The sequence below is a fragment of the Salmo salar genome, chromosome ssa11, assembly GCF_905237065.1.
Source record: "Salmo salar chromosome ssa11, Ssal_v3.1, whole genome shotgun sequence".
Taxonomy (NCBI): Eukaryota; Metazoa; Chordata; class Actinopteri; order Salmoniformes; family Salmonidae; genus Salmo; species Salmo salar.
This window is the reverse complement of record NC_059452.1, coordinates 100444132-100469526: the sequence shown is the minus strand read 5'-3', so window position 1 is coordinate 100469526 and position 25395 is coordinate 100444132. Positions and strand designations below refer to the sequence as shown.

The 25395-nt window shown below is 46.2% G+C and overlaps 2 protein-coding genes across 2 annotated transcripts in view; one reads left to right on the top strand and one right to left on the bottom strand.

Annotated features, from left to right (window-relative positions):
- ubl3a (ubiquitin-like 3a) overlaps positions 1-5879 on the top strand; it is a 60944-nt gene extending 55065 nt beyond the window's left edge. The window contains exons 4-5 of the mRNA XM_014129724.2: positions 2263-2340; positions 2930-5879. Of these exons, the coding sequence (XP_013985199.1) occupies positions 2263-2340; positions 2930-2982 (131 nt within the window). The 3' untranslated portion in view covers positions 2983-5879. The remainder of the gene's footprint in view (positions 1-2262; positions 2341-2929) is intronic.
- A 7059-nt stretch (positions 5880-12938) lies between these two features.
- LOC123725263 (olfactory receptor 10A4-like) lies at positions 12939-24198 on the bottom strand. The gene is made up of 5 exons (XM_045690402.1): positions 23978-24198; positions 21602-21781; positions 21237-21347; positions 13456-13651; positions 12939-13115 (listed from the first exon to the last, which is right to left on the bottom strand). The coding sequence occupies exons 1-5, from the start codon at positions 24196-24198 to the stop codon at positions 12963-12965; spliced, it is 861 nt and encodes a 286-aa protein (XP_045546358.1). The 3' UTR covers positions 12939-12962.
- Positions 24199-25395: the final 1197 nt, after the last annotated feature.

The following is a 25395-nucleotide window of genomic DNA, read 5'->3' as shown; positions in this document are numbered from 1 at the left end:
CTCCAGCATGACAATGCCACCACGCACAGAACGAGCAGTATGGCAGATTTCCTGCAAGACAAGAATGTCAGTGTTCTGCCATGGCCAGCAAAGAGCCTGGATCTCAATCCCATTGAGCATGTCTGGGACCTGTTGGATCGGAGGGTGAGGACTAGGGCCATTCCCCACAGAAATGTCTGGGAACTTGCATGTGCCTTGGTGGAAGAGTGAGGTATAGCAAGAACTGGCAAATCTGGTGCAGTCCATGAGGAGGAGATGTACAGCAGTACTTAATGCAGCTGGTAGCCACACCAGATACTGACTGTTACTTTTGATTTTGACCCCCGCTTTGTTCATGGACACATTATTCAATTTCTGTTAGTCACATGTCTGTGGAACTTGTTCAGTTTATGTCTCGTTGTTGGATCTTATGTTCATACAAATATTTACACATGTTAAGTTTGCTGTGAGAGGACGTGAAAGGAGGTTTCTTTTTTTGCTGAGTTTATAAGGAAATGCATCAATTGAAATAAATTAGTTAGGCCCTAACTGCAAAATGAAGGAAAAGCAGCCAACAAGTACTCAGCATATGTGGGAACTCCTTCAAGACTGTTGGAAAAGCATTTCAGGTGAAGCTGGTTGAGAGAATGCCAAGAGTGTGCAAAGCTATCATTAAGGCAAAAGGTGGCTACTTTGAAGAATCTCAAATAAGAATATATTTGGATTTTTTTAACACTTTTTTGGTTACTACATGAATCTATGTGTTATGATGTCATCATTATTATACTTTTTTATTTATTTTTGGTGGGGGGGTAGATCAGCTTTAATATTGCAGATTGTGGCTTCCGTAATTGTCTGCATCATTTCCAATCCCCCATATTTTTCTTTTGGTAAATATATAATTTAAATATGATCCCTTATTGATGTCACTTGTGAAATCCACTTAAATCAGTGGAGGGGAGGAGACAGGTTAAATAAGGATTTTTAAGCCTTGAGACAATTGAGACATGGATTGTGAATGTGTGCCATTCAGAGAGTGAACGGGCAAGACAAAAGATTTAAGCGCTTTTGAATAGGGTATGGTAGGTGCCAGGCGCACCGTTTTGTGTCAAGAACTGCAACGCTGCAGTATATTTCACGCTCAGCAGTTTCCTGTGTGTATCAAGAATGGTCCACCACCCAAAGGACATCCAGCCAACTTGACACAACTGTGGGAAGCATTGGAGTCAACATGGGCCAGCATCCCTGTGGAACGCGTTCGACACCTTGTAGAGTCCATGCCCCTGATTAATTGAGGCTGTTCTGAGGGCAAAAGGGGGCTGGTGCACCTCAACATTAGGAAGGTGTTCTTAATGTTTGGTTTACTCAGTGTATGTATCTCTTGCTCTCGTCTCATTCCCTCTTTCAAATCAAATTGTATTTGTCACATGCACCGAATACACCTTACCGTAAAATGCTTACTTACAAGCCCTTAACCAACAATGCAGTTCAAGAGTTAAGAAAATATTTACAAAATAAACTAAAGTAAAAACAATAAAATAAAAAAGTAACACAATAAAATAACAATAATGAGGCTATATACAGGTGGTACCGGTACTGAGTCAATGTGTGGGGGTACAGGTTAGCTGAGGTAATTTGTACATGTAGGTAAGAGTAATGTGACTATGCATAGATAATAAACAGTGAGTAGCTGCAGTGTAAAAACAAAGGTGGGTGTCAATGTAAATTGTCCGGGTTGCCAATTGATTAATTGTTCAGCAGTCTTATGACTTGGGTGACTGGAGTCTTTGACAATTTTTTGGGCCTTCCTCTGACACTGCCTAGTATATATGTCCTGGATGGCAGGAAGCTTGTCCCCAGTGATGTACTGGGCCGTACGCACTACCCTCTGTAGCGCCTTACGGTCAGATGCCGAGCAGTTGCCATACCAGGCGGTGATGCAACCGGTCAGGATGCTCTCGATGGTGCAGCTGTAGAACTTTTTGAGGATCTCTTTCTCTTGCTTTTGTCCACTTTCTCTCTCTCTTTCTCTCTTTCTCTTCTCTCAGGTCTCTCTCTGTCTGGCTCCTGTCTCTCCTCTCTCTTGGTTGTGTATTCTATGTTAGATCAGTCAGATGATTATAGTTATGATGATATATTGTCTTTGTAACAAGTCTTTGTCCGTTAACTAACCGCTTTTTATTTCCCTCTTTTTCTGTTCTACTCTGCCACTCGCACGCTCCCCCTCTCCTCCTCCTCCCTCCCCTCCTCCTCCTCCCTCCCCTCCTCCTCCCCTTCTCTCAGCTCTCAAACTGCCTCTGGGGAAAACCACAGTGATGCATTTAGTTGCCAGAGAGACGTTGCCTGAGCCAAACTCCCAAGGTAACCCGCTTTTCATTTATCCCACCTCCCAGACTTTTAATTCATCCCTTGTTCCTCCCCCTCACACTAAAACACAGTAATAGATGATGCCTTTACTGTAGATGATGGTAGTACAGTTATTTCTGTTTGTTTAAGAACAGGTAAAGATCAATGATGAATATTTCTAACCTATTACCAGTACTATACAGTGTAGTAAGACGTGTGTTTCAGTAAGCGTATGCAACACTATTTAAATAATGACAGATGGTTGTTTTTGTTGCAATGCTACATTTGAGCTGATACTCTTTTTAGAAAAAAGGTAGATTTCTCAACAATATTGCTACTATGTAGTTAAACAGTGTCCTGACCGTGTCCTGACCGTGTCCTGACCGTGTCCTGACCGTGTCCTGACAGTGTCCTGACAGTGTCCTGACCGTGTCCTGACATTGTCCTGACCGTGTCCTGACCGTGTCCTGACCGTGTCCTGACCGTGTCCTGACCGTGTGACTTTCTGACCGTGTTCTGACTGCATCCTGACTGTGTTTGACTGTTTGACAGGGTGCTGACCACATTCCTACTGTGTTTGACTGTGTGTTGTGTTCCTTCTCAGGTCAGAGGAACAGAGAGAAAACTGGAGAGAGTAACTGCTGTGTCATCCTGTAAATACCCACCTCCCTCCCCCACCTCCATCCCCCAATCCTCACCACCCCTATCTTGGATCCAACCAACACACTGTCCTGTCTTGCAGTCTCTCTAGAATTCTGCTGCACACACACACACACACACACACACACACACACACACACACACACACACACACACACACACACACACACACACACACACACACACACACACACACACACACACACACAAAACATTCTGTGTTCCTCATAGCAATACAGTGCACTTGCTTATAAACTGTGTGTGTGTGTGTGGGCCGGTCTCTCTCACTCAGACTTAACCACTAAATAAACCCCCGCCCCCCCCACACACCCTTTGACCACCCACTTATCCAGATGTGCTGTGTATCTCCCATAGTGCAGCAAAGCATTGATGTGCCTGATCAGAACACACACACACACATGCCTGTGTCCTTTTTACCTCCCCCTCTACCACTTGTGTATATGCCCTTAAATCTTACACTAGTGCATTGACAGACCGATCCAGTCTATTATTCACTCATGATGGTTCGAGCCAATTACTAACAAACAGTGTTGTTATTTGGCCATAATATCATGTTGTTGACTGTGTTTTGACAGTCGGTCCTCTTCTCCTTTCTGACCGGTCAGTGTTTTAGATCATTCCTCCGTCAGAACCCTCACCCCCCCCTTTTCCCCTGAACAACGAGAAAGAAACTGAACAAGGGGAAGAAAGACAGACAGATCTCCCTTCTTCCTCGTTCCTCCTCACCAGAAAGACAGACAGATCTCCTTTATTCCCCGTTCCTCCTCACCAGAAAGACAGACAGATCTCCTTTATTCCCCGTTCCTCCTCACCAGAAAGACAGACAGATCTCCTTTATTCCCCGTTCCTCCTCACCAGAAAGACAGACAGATCTCCTTTATTCCCCTTTCCTCCTCACCAGAAAGACAGACAGATCTCCTTTATTCCCCGTTCCTCCTCACCAGAAAGACAGACAGATCTCCTTTATTCCCCTTTCCTCCTCACCAGAAAGACAGACAGATCTCCTTTATTCCCCGTTCCTCCTCACCAGAAAGACAGACAGATCTCCTTTATTCCCCGTTCCTCCTCACCAGAAAGACAGACAGATCTCCTTTATTCCCCGTTCCTCATCACCAGAAAGAAAGACAGATCTCCTTTATTCCCCTTTCCTCCTCACCAGAAAGACAGACAGATCTCCTTTATTCCCCGTTCCTCCTCACCAGAAAGACAGACAGATCTCCTTTATTCCCCGTTCCTCCTCACCATAAAGACACACAGATCTCCTTTATTCCCCATCCCTCCTCACCATAAAGACAGACAGATCTCCTTTATTCCCCGTTCCTCCTCACCAGAAAGACAGACAGATCTCCTTTATTCCCCATCCCTCCTCACCATAAAGACACACAGATCTCCTTTATTCCCCATCCCTCCTCACCATAAAGACACACAGATCTCCTTTATTCCCCTTTCCTCCTCACCAGAAAGACAGACAGATCTCCTTTATTCCCCGTCCCTCCTCACCAGAAAGAAAGACGGAATACACCTCCCTCATCCCACCTTTCTCCCTGAAAGAATGAAAAGACAGACAGATCTGTTGAATACCTCTAGTGTTGTGATGGGTTGGGTCTGCTTGCCAATCCAAGCCAAGGGAAAGAACCAATCTGGAATTAAGTGTTATTTTCTTCCAAATCTCTTTCTTCTTCACTTAAAGAAAGATAAAGGCATACATTTTTTTGCACAACAATGAACGCATGTGCCCTAACCAGCCCCCCCCAGCCCTCCACCATCACCGAACGACCTGTAAAAAGAGTTTCTTATTTTACTTAGTATTTTTCCAATGGGAATAATATATATATAAAAAAACTAAGGTAACATATGTGTAGAATATATTGAATATAAATATTCTCTAGAACATGATGATGCCTCTAGATCCTGTTGATGCCAGTATATTGATGTTTTTAGTGTCTCTGTGTGCACCATCATTAACTAGCTAGCTTCCTAGACAGAAGTTCAAACTGTCACCTTGCTGACGACGCTACAGTACGTCCCAAATGACACCCTATTTCAGATCTAGTGTGATACTTTTGACCAAGGCCTATAGGACCTGCGAAAGAATAGTGCGGGAGGTGTACTTGTACATCAAGCTGCCTTAAACTAAAGAAACAGGAGATGGGCTCCTGCCTTATGGGCTTTTCTGGCTCAGACAAGGCTACTTACTTATGTAGGGCCCTGGTCCAAAGTAGTGCACTATATAGTGTGCCATTTAGGGCATAGTCAACTTGTTGTCCTTTAAGCAGCAAAACAGAACCATCCTCCTAATCATTGACATACAGAACTATTTGAAACATTTTTTTAAATGTATTTTTATTTTCTGTAATTTTTTTCTTTGTGTTTTATTTTGCTTTGTAACAGCACTAGGTCTTAAAGGCTCTGTCCCAAATGGCACTCTATTCCCTATATGTTGTACTACATTTGACAAGGACCCATAAGGCTCTGGGCCAAGGTAGTTCACTATGAAAGGAAATAGGAGGCCATTTGGGATGTAGCCAAATATTATAGTTTATCTTGCTCAGTAATCAGGGTTTCAAGCTGTACAGTGATAATATTGAAAAGCATTTTCTAAATGATTGTAAATAGCACTAATCTAATGCTCATCCCCTATACCCCTCTTCCAAACTTCAAATGGAATAAATCCATCTGTCAACTAAATAAAGATTATTGAAGTGCAGCCATTGATTTATGACTTGATCCATCTATTAACTAAATATAGATTATTGAAGTGCAGCCATTGATTTATGACTTGATCCATCTATTAACTAAATATAGATTATTGAAGTGCAGCCATTGACTTATGTGATCATTACTCTCATTAAACAATCATTATGTTGCGCCTTGTTACTTGTCCCTGTCTTCTTGTAGTAGCCATCACACACACACACACACACACACACACACACACACACACACACACACACACACACACACACACACACACACACACACACACACACACACACACACACAGACTGCCCTTTGTCCTCTGTAGTGCCACTCGGGGAGCAGACAGACAGGGAGAGAGAAAGGCGTAATCTCTTACAGTAACAGTACCTCCACTCAACACACCAGTGTGTTTCATTACACCAAGCACAACACAGGACTGTTAGTGATATTACACCACTCACTGACTCACTCAGCCCAAATACTGGCCTACTGTAGTCTGTTATAGAACCCAAATACTGGTCTACTGTAGTCTGTTATAGAACCCAAACACTGGCCTACTGTAGTCTGTTATAGAACCCAAATACTGGTCTACTGTAGTCTGTTATAGAACCCAAACACTGGCCTACTGTAGTCTGTTATAGAACCAAAATACTGGTCTACTGTAGTCTGTTATAGAACCCAACTACTGGTCTACTGTAGTCTGTTATAGAACCCAAATACTGGCCTACTGTACTCTATTTTAGAATTGTCATACGTCCCGGACACACTAAACGAAGGACATAGCCATAGTCACCTGTTTCAGCCTTCCAGAAATTTGAGACTGGGACGGAGGTTCACCTTCCAGCAGGACAATAACCTTAAGCATACTGCTAAAGCAACATTCCAGTGGTTTAAGGGGAAACATTGAAATGTCTTGGAATGGCCTAGTCAAAGCCCATACCTCAATCAAATTGAGAATCTGTGGTATGACTTAAAGATTGCTGTACACCAGTGGAACCCATCCAACTTGAAGGAGCTGGAGCAGTTTTGCCTTGAAGAATGGGCAAAAATCCCAGTGGCTAGATGTGCCAAGCTTATAGAGACATACCCAAAGAGACTTTCAGCTGTAATTGCTGCAAAAGGTGGCTCTACAAAGTATTGAATTTGGGGGGGGGTGAATAGTTATGCACGCTCAAGTTTTCAGTTTTTTGTCCTATTTCTTGTTTGTTTCACAAGAAAAAATATTTTGCATCTTCAAAGGGGTAGGCATGTTGTGTAAATCAAATTATACAAACCCCCCTAAAACTATTTTAATTCCAGGTTGTAAGGCAACAAAATAGGAAAAATGCCAAGGGGGTGAATACTTTCACAAGCCACTGTACATACGCCAACCAGAAGCCATGGATTACAGGCAACATTCACACTGAGCTAAAAGGGCATCTTTCAGGGTGCGGGATTCTAACCTGGAAGCTTATAAGAAATCCTGCTATGCCCTCTGACGAACCATCAAACAGGCAAAGCGCCAATACAGGACTAAGATTGAATCGTACTACAAAGGCTCCGATGCTCATCAGATGTGGCAGGGCCTGCAAACTATTACAGACTACAAAGGAAAGCACAGCCGCGAGCTGACCAGTGACACGAGCCTACCAGATGAGTTAAATAACTTCTATGCTTGCTTCGATGCAAGCAACACTGAGGCATGCATGAGAGCATCAGCGGTTCCGGACGACTGTCGCTCTCCGTAGCCGATGTGAGTAAGACCTTTAAACAGGTCAACATTCACAAGGCAGCGGGGCCAGACGGATTACCAGGACGTGTGCTCCGGGCATGTGCTGACCAAATGGCAGGTGCACTGACATTTTCAACATGTCCCTGATTGAGTCTGTAATACCAAGATGCTTCAAGCAGACCACCATAGTCCCTGTGCCCAAGAGCACTAATGGAACCTGCCTAAATGGTTACAGACCCATAGCACTCACATCCGTAGCCATGAAGTGCTTTGAAAGGCTGGTAATGGCTCACATTAACACCATTATCCCAGAAACCCTAGACCCACTCCAATTTGCATACCGCTTTAAACAGATCCACAGATGATTCAATCTATATTGCACTCCACACTGCCCTTTCCACCTGGACAAAAGGAACACCTATGTGAGAATGCTATTCATTGACTCCAGCTCAGCCTTCAACATCATAGTGCCCTCAAAGCTCGTCACTAAGCTAAGGATCCTGGGACTAAACACCTCCCTCTGCAACTGGATCCTGGACTTCCTGACGGGCCACCCCCAGGTGGTAAGGGTAGGCAGCAACACATCTGCCACGCTGATCCTCAACACTGGAGCCCCTCGGATGCGTGCTCAGTCCCATCCTGTCCTTCCTGTTCACCCATGACTGCATGGCCAGGCACGACTCCAACCCCATCATGAAGTTTGTAGACGACACAACAGTCGTAGGCCTGATCACCGACAACGATGAGACAGCCTATAGGGAGGAGGTCAGAGACTTGGCCGGGTGGTGCCAGAATGACAACCTCTCCCTCAACGTAATCAAGACAAAGGAGATGATTGTAGACTACAGGAAAAATAGGACCGAGCACGCCCCCATTCTCATCGATGGGGCTGTAGTGAAGCAGGTTGAGAGCTTCAAGTTCCTTAGTGTCCACATCACCAACAAACTAGAATGGTCCAAACACACCAAGACAGTCGTGAAGAGGGCACGACAAAACCTATTCCCCCTCAGGAAACTCAAAAGGTTCAACAGCTGCAACATCGAGAGCATCCTGACTGGTTGCATCACTGTCTGGTACGGCAATTGCTCGGCTTCCGACCGCAAGGCACTACAGAGGGTAGTGCGTATGGCCCAGTACATCACTGGGGCTAAGCTGCCTGTCATCCAGGACCTCTACACCAGGCAGTGTCAGAGGAGGGCCCTAAAAATTGTCAAAGACCCCAGCCACCCCAGTCATAGACTGTTCTCTCTATGACCGCATGGCAAGCGGTACCCTGGCTATTTGCATTGTGTCCCGCCACTCTTCTCTTTTACGCTGCTGCTACTCTCTGTTTATTATCTATGCATAGTCACTTTAACTATACCTACATGTACATATTACCTCAATTAGCCCCCGAACATTGACTCTGTATCGGTACCACCTGTATATAGCCTCGCTACTGTTATTTTCACTGTCATTTTACTGTTTAAAAAAAATATATAATTCTTTACATATCTATTGTTTACCTAATACCTATTTTTTACTTCAAATTTGCACTGTTGGTTTGGGCTTGTAAGTAAGCATTTCACTGTAAGGTCTACACCTGTCGTATTCGGCGCACGTGACAAACTTTGATTTGATTTGTTATAGATCCCAAGCATTGGCCTACTGTAGTCTGTTATAGAACCCAAATACTGGTCTACTGTAGTCTGTTATAGAACCCAAATACTGGCCTACTGTAGTCTGTTATAGAACCCAAATACTGGCCTACTGTAGTCTGTTATAGAACCCAAATACTGGCCTACTGTAGTCTGTTATAGAACCCAAATACTGGTCTACTGTAGTCTGTTATAGAACCCAAATACTGGCCTACCGTACTCTGTTAAAGAACCCAAACACTGGCCTACTGTAGTCTGTTGTAGAACCCAAATACTGGTCTACTGTAGTCTGTTATAGAACCCAAATACTGGCCTACTGTAGTCTGTTATAGAACCCCAATACTGGCCTACTGTAGTCTCTTATAGAACCCAAATACTGGCCTACTGTAGTCTGTTATACAATCCAAATACTGGCCTACTGTAGTCTGTTATAGAACCCAAATACTGGTCTACTGTAGTCTGTTATAGAACCCAAATACTGGTCTACTGTAGTCTGTTATAGAACCCAAATACTGGCCTACTGTAGTCTGTTATAGAACCCAAATACTGGTCTACTGTAGTCTGTTATAGAACCCAAATACTGGCCTACTGTAGTCTGTTATACAATCCAAATACTGGCCTACTGTAGTCTGTTATAGAACCCAAATACTGGTCTACTGTAGTCTGTTATAGAACCCAAATACTGGTCTACTGTAGTCTGTTATAGAACCCAAATACTGGCCTACTGTAGTCTATTTTAGAATTGTCATACGTCCGGGACACACTAAACAAAGGACATAGCCATAGTCAAGGGAGAACTCAGGGCCTCCTGGTCCACAGGTGCATTTCGACAGTGCAGTGCGCTTGGCGACATCACGCCTTTGATTTAATCTCGGCATAAATTGGTCTCTGCTTGGTTTGGCCCTCTGTGGAAAATGTCAGCCACCCCTGGTGTAGGGACAACTACTATTCAAAGAGAAACATTGAGCTAGTTGAGTAGGCCTGGAGAAAGTTTTCAGTGTCCCAAATGGGACTACTTTAGACCAGGGCCCTATAATCCCATTATAGTGCACTACTTTTGACCAGGGCCCATAGGCCCTGGTCAAAAGTGTTTTTTAAGGTCAGCTAGTGTTTTTTAAGGTCAGCTAGTGACACTCCCTCCTGTGAACAAACCTCCATTGTGCTGCTGATAATAATGTAATCATTGTGTAGGTGTTTATATCCAAAGCAGTGAACACATAGGGCTATTGACTGGTATTTGTAACCTGACTTACACTACCTGATTGCCCCAGAAGTGATTCATCCATTTGACTTGAATTGACTCTATGAGGCCATCTGAACCACTTTCATGTTCCAGTGGTTTATACTCAGGCCAGGATTCAACCTCAGCGCAGCTTTTAAAAGCAACGTTCCCGAGTTAGCGTGGACCACATTCACAATAAATGCTGCATCTGTCTGATATTACCTTTTTAGATAGGGCATCCCGCTGAATTCCAGACGTACTTTAAGCCTACACACACTGTAATGTTATTGGTAGATGGTAGCACCAAACTCAAGCTAATGTGCTCTGTCTTCATCAGCAGTGATCACAGGATTCATACTGGCAGGTAATGTATGCATTAGTATCTGGCGCCATCTTCTGGCTAGAACATGGTATGACTCTGGTTGAGAATGAAATAAAAGACCAGCAGAGGGCTTTTTGTAATGCGTTTTATAGAGGTAGCCTCCCTTGTTCATTAGACGTGATCAATATAAAAAAATATTTAAAATAAAAATAAAAAAAAATCAATACTGGTTGAGACAGACAACACAAGCAGAGGGCTTTTTGAAAATTAGATTTATAAAGATGCTATTTGAATATCTACTTTCATCTCCATTTTATTCTTGGAGAATAGTAGTATCTAACAATGCCAGAGCGATAAGATGACTCTGTAGCCTATACAAGTCATATTTGTAAGGGGAAACAGATATTTTACACTGTGTGCGAGTGTCATTGAGTGATAACAGTGTTGTGTTTAGTGTGTTTTAACATGTTATAGCCCTGAATTAAACTGCTATAGCCCTGAATTAAACTGCTATAGCCCCGAATGAACATGTTATAACCCCGAATGAACATGCTATAACCCCGAATGAACATGCTATAACCCCGAATGAACATGTTATAGCCCCGAATTAACATGCTATAACCCCGAATTAACATGTTATAGCCCCGAATTAACGTTATAACTCCGAATGAACATGCTATAACCCCGAATGAACATGTTATAGCCCCGAATTAACATGTTATAGCCCCGAATGAACATGCTATAACCCCGAATTAACATGTTATAACCCCGGATGAACATGTTATAACCCCGAATTAACATGTTATAACCCCGAATGAACATGTTATAACCCCGAATGAACATGCTATAATCCCGAATGAACATGTTATAACCCTGGATGAACATGTTATAACCCCGAATGAACATGCTATAGCCCCGAATGAACATGTTATAACCCCGAATTAACATGTTATAACCCCGAATTAACATGCTATAACCCTGAGTAAACATGTTATAGCCCCGAATTAACGTTATAACTCCGAATGAACATGCTATAACCCCGAATGAACATGTTATAACCCCGAATTAACATGCTATAACCCTGAGTAAACATGTTATAGCCCCGAATTAACATTATAACTCCGAATGAACATGCTATAACCCCAAATTAACATGTTATAACCCCGGATGAACATGTTATAACCCCGAATGAACATGTTATAGCCCTGAATTAACATGTTATAGCCCTGAATGAACATGCTATAACCCCGAATGAACATGCTATAACCCCGAATGAACATGCTTTAACCCCGAATGAACATGCTATAACCCCAAATGAACATGCTATAACCACGAATGAACATGTTATAGCCCTGGATGAACATGCTATAACCCCGAATGAACATGCTGTAACCACGAATTAATATGTTATAACCTAACCCGTCATTTAGTGATAAGACACAGTGTTGAGTTTACTCGGTTCTGTCTGGCTGTTCCTCCAGCCCTGTCTCCAGCGCCCCAGGATGGCTCTGATCTCCTTGGTCCTGAAGCTATAGATGAACGGGTTGGCCACCGGCGGGAACAGGCTGTAGAATAGAATAGGTAGAGAAGATTACTTTACTTTGTCGGTTGTCACAGAAACCCTGAAATATTTTCCCTTTAAAATCTCTACAGGATTGGTGTGTCCCCCCCGCGGGATGGTTGAGCTAACGTAGGCTAATGTGATTAGCATGAGGTTGTAAGTAACAAGAACATTTCCCAGGACATAGACATATCTGATATGGGCAGAAAGCTTAAATTCTTGTTTATCTAACTGCACTGTCCAATTTACAGTAGCTATTACAGTGAAATAATACCATGCTATTGTTTGAGAAGAGTGCACAGTGAACTTGAAAATGTATTAATAAACCAATTAGGCACATTTGTGCAGTCTTGATACAACATTTTGAACAGAAATGCAGTGGTTCATTGAATCAGTCTAAAACTTTGCACATACACTGCTGCCATCTAGCGGCCAAAATCTAAACTGCGCCTAACCTGTAATAGTATGGCCTTTCTCTTGCATTTCAAAGACAATGGAACAAAAACCCCCACCTATTTTACCAGATCTAATGTGTTATATTCTCCTACATTAATTTCACATTTCCACAAACTTCAGTGTTTCCTTTCAAATGGTATCAAGAATATGCATATCCTTGCTTCAGGTCCTGAGCTACAGGCTTGTAGATTTGGGTATGTCATTTTAGGCAAAAAATAAATAAAAAAGGGGGCAATCCTTAAGAGGCTTTAGTGACTTGCTCAAGGGCACAACCTTTTCATCGCTGGCACAGGACTTGAACTAGTGACCTTTGGGATCCTGGTCCACATATCTAACCTGTGTTCTACCTACCTGCAGAAAAGGGTGAGGCCGATGTGGAGGTCATGGGTCATGGTCAGGTTGGGGATGTAGGGTGTAGCGTACACTGTGAAGCGGGGAATGTAGTAAATAAGGATGATACAGCCCTGAGTAGCACAGGTAGAGAAGGTCTTCAGCCTGCCCTGGGTTAGAGAGGGGAGAGTAGTGGGTTAGAGGAAAGGTTTAGTTTAGATAAGAACGATACAGCCCTGAGTAGCAGGTAGAGAAGGTCTTCAGCCTGCCCTGGGTTAGAGAGGGGAGAGATGGAGAAATGTTCTCAGTGGGTTAGGGTTAGGAGAGAGTAGTTCAAATTAGGGACACAGACAGGACAGGAAACACACACACCCCGCCACTCCTCCCACCCAGATCCGCTGTACTCACTACCCACCCAGACCCCCTGCACCCCCTACCAACCCAGACCCCCTGCACTCACTACCACTCCTCCCACCCAGCCCCTCTGCACCCACACCCCTGAATTCTGACCTGTGCGTTAGCCATGCGCATCACGGTGACGATGATGTTGATATAGGAGAAGACGATGAAGGAGAAGGGGACGAGGAGCACAAAATAGGCCAGGCCAATGGAGCTGCCCTGGATTGCCGCCATGTCAGAGCAGGACAGTTTAGTCAGGGACAGGGCGTCACAGTAGGCATGGAGAATTCGGTTAGGACCACAGAATGTGTCACGATTCCTACCGACGGTGGCGCCCCCTCCTGCTCGGGTGGCGCTCGGCGGTCGTCGTCACTGGCCTATTAGCTACCACCGATTCCCTTTTTGTTTTTCCCTTTTTTGATGTTTTCTCACCTGCCCTGAGTTAGGTAATTAAGAGGGCTATTTAGTTCAGCTGGCCCGCACCCTATTGTGCGGGATTGTTTTTCTGTATGTCAACTGCGTTTGTTGACTGTGCTTGTCCATTGTATTTTTCCCTGTTGTTGGGAGACCTTTTATTTTGTACGGGTGGTTCCATTAAAATTACCACACAGTGTTCGCTGCTTCCTGCGCTTCTTTCCGCCACACCACAGACAAGACGTTACAGAATCCCGCACCACCAGAAGGAGCATGGAATCAGCGGGAGCAGCGGGCACTCCACTACCCTCAATGGAGGAACGTGTCCAGCACAATACATCGGTCCTGCATCGCATCGGATCCGCCATGGACCAGATGAGGGAGAGGATGGAACGATGGGAGAGGAGTGGTATCCTCTCTCCACCTACACCCCCCGATACAACCATCTCCTCCTCCTACGACGTCTGGCTCTGGCGCGCTTCGCCTGGCACTCCCGAGGGAGTACGATGGGACGGCGGCTGGGTGCAAGGGGTTTCTTCTCCAGCTAGAGTTGTACCTGGCCACCGTCAGACCTGCTCCTACAGGAGAGGAGAGCGTAAGTGCCCTCGTTTCCTGCCTGACGGGCCGAGCTCTGGAGTGGGCTAATGTGGTCTGGAACGCTCCAGACTCGGCGAGGGACCACTACCCAGAGTTCACCCGCCGCTTTCGGGCTGTTTTCGACCACCCCCCCCGAAGGTAAAGCGGCGGGTGAACGGCTGTTCCACCTCAGGCAGGAGACGAGGAGCGCTCAAGACTTCGCGCTGGAGTTTAGGACCTTGGCTGCTGGAGCGGGGTGGAATGACAGGGCCCTCATAGACCACTACCGGTGTAGTCTCCGGGCGGACGTCCGCAGGGAGCTGGCCTGTAGGGACACCAATCTATCCCTGGACGAACTCATTGACATGTCCATACGGTTGGACAATTTGCTGGCTGCCCGCGGGCGTTCGGAGAGGGTCCTGCCCGTTCCACCCCCGTGCACCCCGCCCCTACCCCTATGGAGGTAGGGGGGGCCGTGCCAAGGGGCACCGGAGGAGGTGGCTCCTCCTGCACCAGCTGTGGTCGGAGAGGACACACGGCCGACCGGTGCTGGAGGAGCCAGTCTGGGAGTCGAGAAGGCAGGCAGAACACTTCTCGGTCACCTCAGGTGAGTCAGCACCAGATTCGCCCAGAACCCCCTGTTGGTCATGTGTTTTTGCCTGTTTCATTTTCTAAATTTTTTCCCTCTTCCCAGCATAGGGCGCTAGTCGATTCAGGCGCAGCTGGGAACTTTATGGATCGTGGACTTGCCATTAAGCTGGGCATTCCACGGGTGCCGATAGATTCCCCCTTCCCCGTGCACTCCTTAGATAGCCGACCATTAGGGTCAGGGCTAGTCAGGGAGTCTACGGTGCCGCTGGACATGGTAACGCTGGGGAATCATAGGGAAAGCATGAACTTTTTCCTTATTGATTCACCTGCGTTTCCAGTGGTGCTGGGGGTCCCCTGGCTGGCTGGTCACAATCCCCTCATTTCATGGAAACAGGGGGTTCTCCAGGGGTGGTCGGAGGAGTGTTCAGGGAAATGTCTAGGAGTTTCCATAGGTGCCACGTCGGTGGAGAGTCCAGACCAGGTGTCCACCGTGCGCATTCCCCTGAATACGCCGATTTGGCGATCGCTTTTGTAAAAAGAGAGCGACTAAATTACCACCTCATCGACAAGGGGATTGTGCGATAGATCTCCAGGTTAACGCTGCGCTTCCCAGGAGTCACGTGTACCCCTTGTCACAAGAGGAGACGGCGGCTATGGAGACATACGTCACGGAATCCTTGGGACAGGGGTACATTCGGCCCTCCATCTCACCCGCTTCCTCGAGTTTCTTTTTGTGAAGAAAAAGGAGGGAGGTCTGCGTCCGTGCATTGATTATAGAGGTCTAAACGCGATCACGGTGGGGTTTAGTTACCCACTACCTCTTATCGCTACGGCGGTGGAATCATTTCACGGAGCACAGTTCTTCACAAAATTGGATCTCAGGAGCGCGTATAACCTGGTGCGTATCAAGAAGGGAGATGAGTGGAAAACCGCCTTTAGTACCACATCAGGCCATTATGAGTACCTCGTCATGCCGTATGGGTTGAAAAATGCTCCAGCCTTCTTTCAATCCTTTGTTGACGAGATTCTCAGGGACCTGCACGGGCAGGGCGTGATTGTCTATATCGATGACATTCTGATATATTCCGCCACCCGCTCCGCGCATGTGTCCCTGGTGCGCAGGGTGCTTGGTAGACTGCTGGAGCATGACCTATACGTTAAGGCTGAGAAGTGTGAGTTTTTCAAACGAGCCGTCTCCTTTCTGGGTTATCGCATTTCCACCACGGGGGTGGTGATGGAGTGTGACCGCGTTAAGGCCGTGCGTAATTGGCCGACTCCAACCACGGTGAAGGAAGTGCAGCGGTTCTTGGGCTTTGCCAACTACTACCGGAGGTTTATCTGGGGGTTTGGCCAGGTAGCGGCTCCCATTACCTCACTGCTGAAGGGGGGGCCGGCGCGTTTGAGATGGTCGACGGAGGCGGACGGAGCCTTCAAGAAGTTGAAGACCCTGTTCACCGACTCGCCCGTGTTGGCGCACCCGGACCCGTCTTTAGCGTTCGTGGTAGAGGTGGACGCATCCGAGGCTGGGGTGGGTGCCGTGCTATCACAGCGCTCGGGTGCGCCACCAAAACTCCGCCCCTGCGCTTTCTTCTCAGGGAAGCTCAGTTCGGCGGAGCGTAACTACGATGTGGGGGACAGGGAGTTGCTAGCGGTAGTCAAAGCCTTGAGGGTGTGGCGACACTGGCTTGAGGGGGCTAAGCACCCCTTTCTCATCTGGACCGACCACCGAAACCTGGAGTACATCCGGGCAGCGAGGAGACTGAATCCACGTCAGGCAAGGTGGGCCATGTTCTTCGCCCGGTTTAGGTTTACCATCTCATATAGACCGGGTTCCCTTAATACTAAAGCCGACGCGCTGTCCCGTCTGTATGACACGGATGACCGCCCCATCGATCCAACTCCCATCATTCCAGCGTCTAGGCTGGTGGCACCAGTGGTGTGGGAGGTGGACGCGGACATCGAGCGGGCACTGGTGTTGGATCCTGCGCCTGCGCAGGTGCCCGTGGGGCGCATGTATGTGCCGCTCGATGTTCGCGATCGGTTGATTCGGTGGGCGCACACGCTACCTGCGGCAGGTCATCCTGGTGTAGAGAGGACAGGGCGGAGTCTAAGGGGGAAGTATTGGTGGCCCACCTTGGCTAAGGACGTGAGGTCATATGTCTCTTCCTGTTCGGTCTGTGCCCAGAGTAAGGCTCCTAGGCATTTACCGAGAGGGAAGTTACAGCCCCTCCCCGTTCCGCAACGGCCATGGTCGCACCTGTCTATCGACTTCCTGACAGATCTTCCCCCCTCTCAGGGGAACACTGCGATTCTGGTGGTTGTGGATCGGTTTTCTAAGTCCTGCCGTCTCCTCCCCTTGCCCGGTCTCCCTACGGCCCTGCAGACTGCGGAGGCCCTATTTACCCACGTCTTCCGGCACTACGGGGTGCCGGAGGATATTGTCTCTGATCGGGGTTCCCAGTTCACATCCAGGGTCTGGAAGGCGTTTATGGAGCGACTGGGGGTCTCGGTCAGTTTAACCTCCGGTTATCACCCCGAGAGCAATGGGCAGGCGGAGAGGGTGAACCAGGAGGTGGGCAGGTTCCTGAGGTCGTATTGCCGGGACCGGCCAGGGGAGTGGGCGAGGTATATTCCTTGGGCAGAGTTAGCCCAGAACTCACTTCGCCACTCCTCTACTAACATGTCACCCTTCCAGTGTGTGCTAGGGTACCAGCCGGTCCTGGCCCCATGGCACCAGAGCCAGACCGAGGCTCCTGCGGTGGAGGACTGGGTTCAGCACTCCAAGGAGACCTGGAAAGCAGTACAGGACTCACTGAAGGAGGCCAGTGCTAGGCAGAAAAGGAGTGCTGACCGCCACCGCAGTGAGGCGCCGGTGTTCGCACCGGGTGACAGGGTCTGGCTCTCGACCCGGAACCTGTCTCTCCGCGTGCCCTGCCGGAAGCTGGGGCCGCAGTGTGTGGGGCCCTTCAAAGTCCTGAGGAGGATAAACGAGGTGTGTTATCGGTTGCAACTCCCTTCCTATTACCGTATTAACCCCTCGTTTCATGTGTCTCTCCTCAGGCCGGTGGTGGCTGGTCCCCTACAAGAAGATGAGGTGCCGGAGGTCCCTCCACCCCCCCTGGACATCGGGGGGTCCCCGGCGTACAGCGTAAGGGCCATTCTGGACTCGAGACGCCGGGCGGGGGGCCTGCAGTACCTTGTGGACTGGGAGGGGTACGGTCCGGAGGAGAGGTGCTGGGTGCCGGCGGAGGACGTCTTGGACCCATCCATGTTGAAGGAGTTCCACCGCCTCCGTCCGGATCGCCCTGCGCCTCGTCCTCCGGGTCGGCCTCGAGGCCGGTGTCGGCGCGCTGCAGGGGCCGCGCGTCAGGAGGGGGGTACTGTCACGATTCCTACCGACGGTGGCGCCCCCTCCTGCTCGGGTGGCGCTCGGCGGTCGTCGTCACCGGCCTATTAGCTACCACCGATTCCCTTTTTGTTTTTCCCTTTTTTTATGTTTTCTCACCTGCCCTGAGTTAGGTAATTAAGATGGCTATTTAGTTCAGCTGGCCCGAACCCTATTGTGCGGGATTGTTTTTCTGTATGTCAACTGCGTTTGTTGACTGTGCTTGTCCATTGTATTTTTCCCTGTTGTTGGGAGACCTTTTATTTTGTACGGGTGGTTCCATTAAAATTACCACACAGTGTTCGCTGCTTCCTGCGCTTCTTTCCGCCACACCACAGACAAGACGTTACAGAATGATACTTTCTGGGAGATAAAACACACACAAAAAAGTAATTGTCAATTTGTCAAATGTATTCAGAAAGCCCTTTTTACATTAGCAGTATGTAACCCGGCCTAGACCCCAAAGAGCGTCACAGTTAATGTGAAGGAGCAGGTTGGGCCCATCAAACGCTACTTTCTGGGAGGTGAAGCAAGGACACGTTTAGAGGAGATGCTGTGTAATTCTCAATCAATACCATTTATGTATAAAGGGTTCTTTTTACATCAGCAATGTCCTTTAAACAGTAACCTAGACTACAAAGAGAAAACTGAATCAGAGTGGCAAGGAAAAACTCCCTAAAAGGAAGACAATGGTCAAAGGACCGTAGGCCCATTCTCTTCTGGCTGCAGCATGTGTTTTATTGTCAAAGTTTCAAGTTTAAATGTCACGTGAACAAGTACAGTGAAATGTCTTTCTTGCAAGCTACTATGTAACACTAAAAATAAGAAGGTAGAACAAAAACACAGGAGCTATAAACACAAGAAATATGAAGACAAGAATGTAATAAGCTATATATCCATTCCAATACCATATTTCCAATGTGCTGGGGTGGTAGGGTTAGATATGTATAGAGGTAAGGTGGCATTAGGATATATGACAAACATAGTAGCAGCAGTGTATTTGATTTGATTGTGAGTGTGTGTACGTGTGTGTGTAGTATGTATGTGTGCATGTTATGTGTCTGTTGGAGTGTGTGTGAGTGTGTACTCCTGTGATTGGGTATAGAGAAAATAATTAAATACAAAGGTTTGTACTTCGGCAAAAAAATACCTACGTTCGTTTGTTTATTTAAAAAAAAATTGTGGGGGGGTACTTAAAACCTGTTGGGGCTCGGGGGCAGTATTGAGACATTTTGAAAAAAATATGTGCCCATTTTTAACTGCCTCCTACACCAACTCAGAAGCTAGGATATGCATATTATTAACACATTCGGATAGAAAACACTCTGAATTTTCTAAAACAGTTTGAATGGTGTCTGTAAGTATAACAAAACTCATATTGCAGGCAAAAACCTGTGAAAAATAGATCCAAAAAAAATGTGAATTTTGTGACTGTACTATTTAGTGTCATTGTTTTATAGATACCATAGTGAGAAAGGATTCATTTCGCAACACCTACGGCTTCCACTAGATGTCAACGATCTTTATAAAGTTGTTTGAAGCGTCTATGATAAACAGAGAGCAAATTAGAATCCAAGGAAGTTGACATGTCATCACTTCATTTTTTTGCGCCTGCGCATAAATCTGAGAAACGTGAGTTTTGTCTTCATTGTTTATCTAGACATAGGATAGGTTGTGTGAAAATATTACTGATGTTTAACGTTAAAAATGGACCAAAAGATTAATGCTAAACAACATTTGACATGTTTGAACGAACATAAATAGATTATTTACTAGGTTTTTTTAGCTTTTCGGCGTGATTTTACAGTCCCCCACCACGTTTTGTGGGAGCATAATGAACGCTAAGTACTTGGTGTTATTTGGACATAAATTATGAACTTTGTCAAAAGAAACCACATTTGTTCCGGACCTGGGATGCCTTCCGGACCTGGGATGCCTGCCTTCTGATGGAGATAATCAAAGGTAAGGGGATATTTACAATGTTATTATCGATTTTAGATGATGCTAACTGTATAGCATAGCCTGTTGTTCTTAGCATAGCACCCCGTTTATTGCAAAATGTGATTTCCCAGTAAAGTTATTTTGAGATCTGGCCATTTGGTAGCAATTACGAGATGATAATATATTATTCTTTGAATGACAATATTATAATTTACCAATGTTTTCGAATAGTAATTTTGTTATGTTCACCGGAAGCATTTCAGAGAAGAAAAAATCTGAATTTCACGCTACTGTAAAATGCTGTTTTTGGATATAAATATGAACTTGATGGAACAAAAAATGCATGTATTGTATAACATAATGTCCTAGGAGTGTCATCTGATGGAGATTGACAAAAGTTAGTGCATAATTCAAGCTGGTTTCTGCTTTTGGTGACGCCTGACCTTGAATTGAAAATGGATGTTTGTACTTTTGTGGCTATGTACTGTCCTAACATAAACTAACTTTATGCTTTTGCCGTAAAGCCTCTTTGAAAATCGAACAATGTGGTTAGATTAAGGAGATGTTTATCATTTAAATTGTGTAAAATAGTTGATTGTTTGAGAAATTGAAATTATTAGATTTTTGATGTTTTGAATTTCCAGCCTTGTTAGCAATCCCGGCTCGGGGTTCATTGCTAACCTGTAGCCCCAACAGGTTAAATAATATGTATATTTAACCTTTATTTACCAAGGCAAGCCATTTAAGAACACATTTTTATTTACAATGAAGGCCTACCCCGGCCAAATCCGGATGATGCTGGGCCAATTGTGATAAAGATATGCCAATTTGATTGACCTAGACTTTTTTTTATTTAACAGTAGTGCCCTGGAACATTGTTTTGTGATGTGTTAACTTGGTGAACTCTTTGCTGCAAACATTCTCGGGCTGTTAGGCCCTCTAATGGCTGTAGTAACACTACTATCATCATACATTATTTTATCATGCCAGTACCCTGGTGAAGTCCATGGTGCCGATGCTAGGTGAGACTGTGGCTGACATCCAGGAGAAGACTGTTAGACCACTCATTATTTGGTTGGTCTTCAACATAGGGTATCTAGAGAGAGGGGTGGAGGGAGATAGGGGGAGAGAGAGGGATTGGGAGAGTGGGAGAGGACCCCAAAAAATTATGAAATACTTTCCAACCAAACACACTTTATTTATTTTGCATCAATAAAATCATAACGCATAATATGTGCTGTTGTCGTTGTTACCTGAGAGGGTGACAGATAGCCAGGTATCGGTCCATAGCCATGGTCAACATGATGAGAGAGTTAGGGTAAGGGTTAGGGTTGGGTAGATCTATGTTACCTGAGAGGGTGACAGATAGCCAGGTATCGGTCCATAGCCATGGTCAACATGATGAGAGAGTTGAGCGTTCCAAAGTAGTGGATCATTTGTTCCTGGAACAGACAGGTATGAAAGGAGATCCTCCCGTCGTCCCACCACCACCGGGCTATCACTTTGGGAAGGGCCACTGTGGCAAAACCAGGAAGGGAGGGGAGGGGAAGGGAACGGAGAGGAGAGCGGAGAAACGACGAGCAGAGAGAGGAGAGAGGAGAAGAGAGGAGAGAGAGAGGAGAGGGTTGGAGAGAGGAGGAGGAGAGAAAAGAGCAGCAGAGAGGAGAAGAGAGAGGAGGAGAGAGGGGATGAGGGAGGGGAGGGGCGGGGGGGAGGGAAGGGAGAGGAGAGAGGAACAAAGAGCAGAGGAGAGAGGAGGAGAGGGGAGGACAGGACAGAGGAGAGCAGAGAAAAGAGCAGCAGAGAGAGGAGAAGAGTTGAGAGAGGAGGAGAGAGGGGATGAGGGAGGGGAGGGAAGGGAGAGGAGAGCAGAGAAAAGAGGAGCATAGAGAGGAGAGAGGGGATGAGAGAGGAAGATGGGAGATGAAAGGAGAAGAGTGGAGACCATTTTAGACTATTTAGACAGTGATGGAATGCAATCCTCTTGTTGTCCCACCAGCACCAGGCTATCACCTAGGGCAGGGCCACTGTGGAAACATTCTGGGCCCCTTGTTCTAGCCTCTGTCTCTGAGAGGGAAATGGAACACAGCGGCCATGTTTAAATGCTCATCCTTTTTTGTAAGTAGTCACTGATTGATTACAGATCTGTACATGACTGTCTGATGTCAGAGAAGGACTCTCCACATGATTAAAGACGGAGGGACACATACGAGACACATTTAAACAGGACACTCTTTCTCTCATGACCTCTCCTCTCTCATTAATGCCTGAGCACCAGCAAGATACATTTAAACTCGATCGGCAGTCACATTGGGGAAGGAGAGAAAGAAAGAGAGTGTACACATTTGAATATTCTACCACGACCCCTTACCTGTATCTGACACAACCAGGCTGAGTATCTTACCTGTATCTGACAGAGCTAGGCTGAGTATCTAACCTCTATCTGACAGAGCCAGGCTGAGTATCTTACCTATATCTGACAGAACCAGGCTGAGTATCTTACCTATGTCTGACACAACCAGGCTGAGTATCTTACCTATATCTGACATAACCAGGCTGAGGATCTTACCTATATCTGACACAACCAGGCTGAGTATCTTACCTATATCTGACATAACCAGGCTGAGTATCTTACCTATATCTGACACAACCAGGCTGAGTATCTTACCTATATCTGACAGAACCAGGCTGAGTATCTTACCTATATCTGACAGAACCAGGCTGAGGATCTTACCTATATCTGACACAACCAGGCTGATTATCTTACCTATATCTGACAGAACCAGGCTGAGTATCTTCCCTATATCTGACACAACCAGGCTGAGTATCTTACCTGTATCTGACAGAGCCAGGCTGAGTATCTTACCTATATCTGACAGAACCAGGCTGAGTATCTTACCTATATCTGACACAACCAGGCTGATTATCTTACCTATATCTGACAGAACCAGGCTGAGTATCTTCCCTATATCTGACAGAACCAGGCTGAGTATCTTACCTGTATCTGACAGAGCCAGGCTGAGTATCTTACCTATATCTGACAGAACCAGGCTGAGTATCTTACCTATATCTGACACAACCAGGCTGAGTATCTTACCTATATCTGACAGAACCAGGCTGAGTATCTTACCTGTATCTGACAGAGCTAGGCTGAGTATCTTACCTATATCTGACAGAACCAGGCTGAGTATCTTACCTATGTCTGACACAACCAGGCTGAGTATCTTACCTATATCTGACACAACCAGGCTGATTATCTTACCTGTATCTGACACAACCAGGCTGATTATCTTACCTGTATCTGACACAACCAGGCTGAGTATCTTACCTGTATCTGACAGAGCTAGGCTGAGTATCTTACCTATATCTGACAGAACCAGGCTGAGTATCTTACCTATATCTGACAGAACCAGGCTGAGTATCTTACCTATATCTGACAGAACCAGGCTGAGTATCTTACCTATATCTGACAGAACCAGGCTGAGTATCTTACCTATATCTGACACAACCAGGCTGATTATCTTACCTATATCTGACAGAACCAGGCTGAGTATCTTCCCTATATCTGACAGAACCAGGCTGAGTATCTTACCTATATCTGACACAACCAGGCTGAGTATCTTACCTATATCTGACAGAACCAGGCTGAGTATCTTACCTATATCTGACAGAACCAGGCTGAGTGTCTTACCTGTATCTGACAGAACCAGGCTGAGTATCTTACCTATATCTGACAGAGCCAGGCTGAGCATGATGATGTACATGGGTTTCTGCAGGCTGCGCTCCAGGGCAAACAGCACCACCAGCAGGATGTTCCCCACCACTGTGATCACATAGATGAAGAAGAAGAACCAGGCCACCAGCTGGTATAAGGATGGATGGAGTCCCGGGAAGCCCACGATCACAAACTCTGACACGCGCGTGTAGTTCTCATTCACCTCAAACATACTGTACTTGGGAAGGTGGGGGGATGGATGGTGGAGGAGAGATAAAGCCTCTTATAATCCTTACCTCTCAAGTTAGAGAGAAAGATAATGAGTGAGAGCTACACAGAGAGAGAGAGAGATGCTGAAGACCCTGGAGGATCCCTCTTCATCCTTTCCTCCCAGGTTAGAGAGAGATATTTATTTTACCTTTATTTAACTAGGCAAGTCAGTTAAGAACAAATTCTTATTTTCAATGACAGCCTAGGAACAGTGGGTTAGCTGCCTTGTTCAGGGGCAGAACAACAGATGTGTACCTTGTCAGCTCAGGGATTTGAACTTGCAACCTTTCAGTTACTAGCCCAAAGCTCTAACCACTAGGCTACCCTGCTGCCCCAAACTCTCTCTCTCTGTCTCTCTATTACTCTCTCCTTCTTAGGAGTCAAGGATGGAGAGAGAGAGTTCATCCAGGGTCTTCAACATCTCTATGCATAAGGATTTGCTGGGAATATAACTAAACATAGACATAGAATGACTAGATTATATGTCCATGGAATTAAACATGGCTTGTTTGTCTTGTCTGTCTCTGTTCTCTTTTATGTAACTCTCTCTCTCTCTCTCTCTCTCTCTCTCTATTACTCTCTCCATCTTAGGAGGTAATGATGGAGGATGTAGGGTCTCTTTATATAGCATGATGGAGAGATGGATCTCTCTCTATAAAGAGACACTACATCCTCCATCATATCTGTGGAGAGGTCTTTGAGCGGGCAGGCCTTCCCCGGGAGGAAGAGCAGCTCCATCTTGTCGAGTTTGAGCTTGAGGTTGTGGGCCGACATCCAAGTTGAGATATCTGCCAGGCAGGCGTGTCGCCACCTAGGTGTCAGAAGGAGGGATGGAGAAAAGTTGAGTGTCATCCGCATAGCAATGCGGATATGATGGAGCCGAGTGACTTGGTGTATGGAGAAAAGAGGAGAGGGCCTGAGCCCTGGGGGACACCATTAGTGAGAGTACGTGGTCCAGACACAGATCCTCTCCACGTCACCTGGTAGGAGCGGACTGCCAGGTAGGATGCAATCCAAGAATGTACAGAGGCTGAGATGCCCAGCCCTGAGAGGGTGGAATGGAGGATCTGATGGTTCACTGCGTCGGGGGCTGTGGATAGATCTTGGATGAGAACAGAGTAGAGAGATTCTTTTTTTTTTGCAGTGCGGAGAGCCTCCG

What these genes read in the sequence shown, in the direction of transcription:
- LOC123725263 (XM_045690402.1), bottom strand. Translation starts at nt 24,198, where the DNA reads ATGTTTGAGGTGAATGAGAACTACACGCGCGTGTCAGAGTTTGTGATC. An exon ending in GCTATCTGTCACCCTCTCAG is followed by an intron (nt 21,348 to 21,601) that starts GTAACATAGATC and finishes CCCTCTCTCTAG; the next exon opens with ATACCCTATGTTGAAGACCA. An exon ending in GACTTCACCAGGGTACTGGC is followed by an intron (nt 13,652 to 21,236) that starts ATGATAAAATAA and finishes GAATCGTGACAC; the next exon opens with ATTCTGTGGTCCTAACCGAA.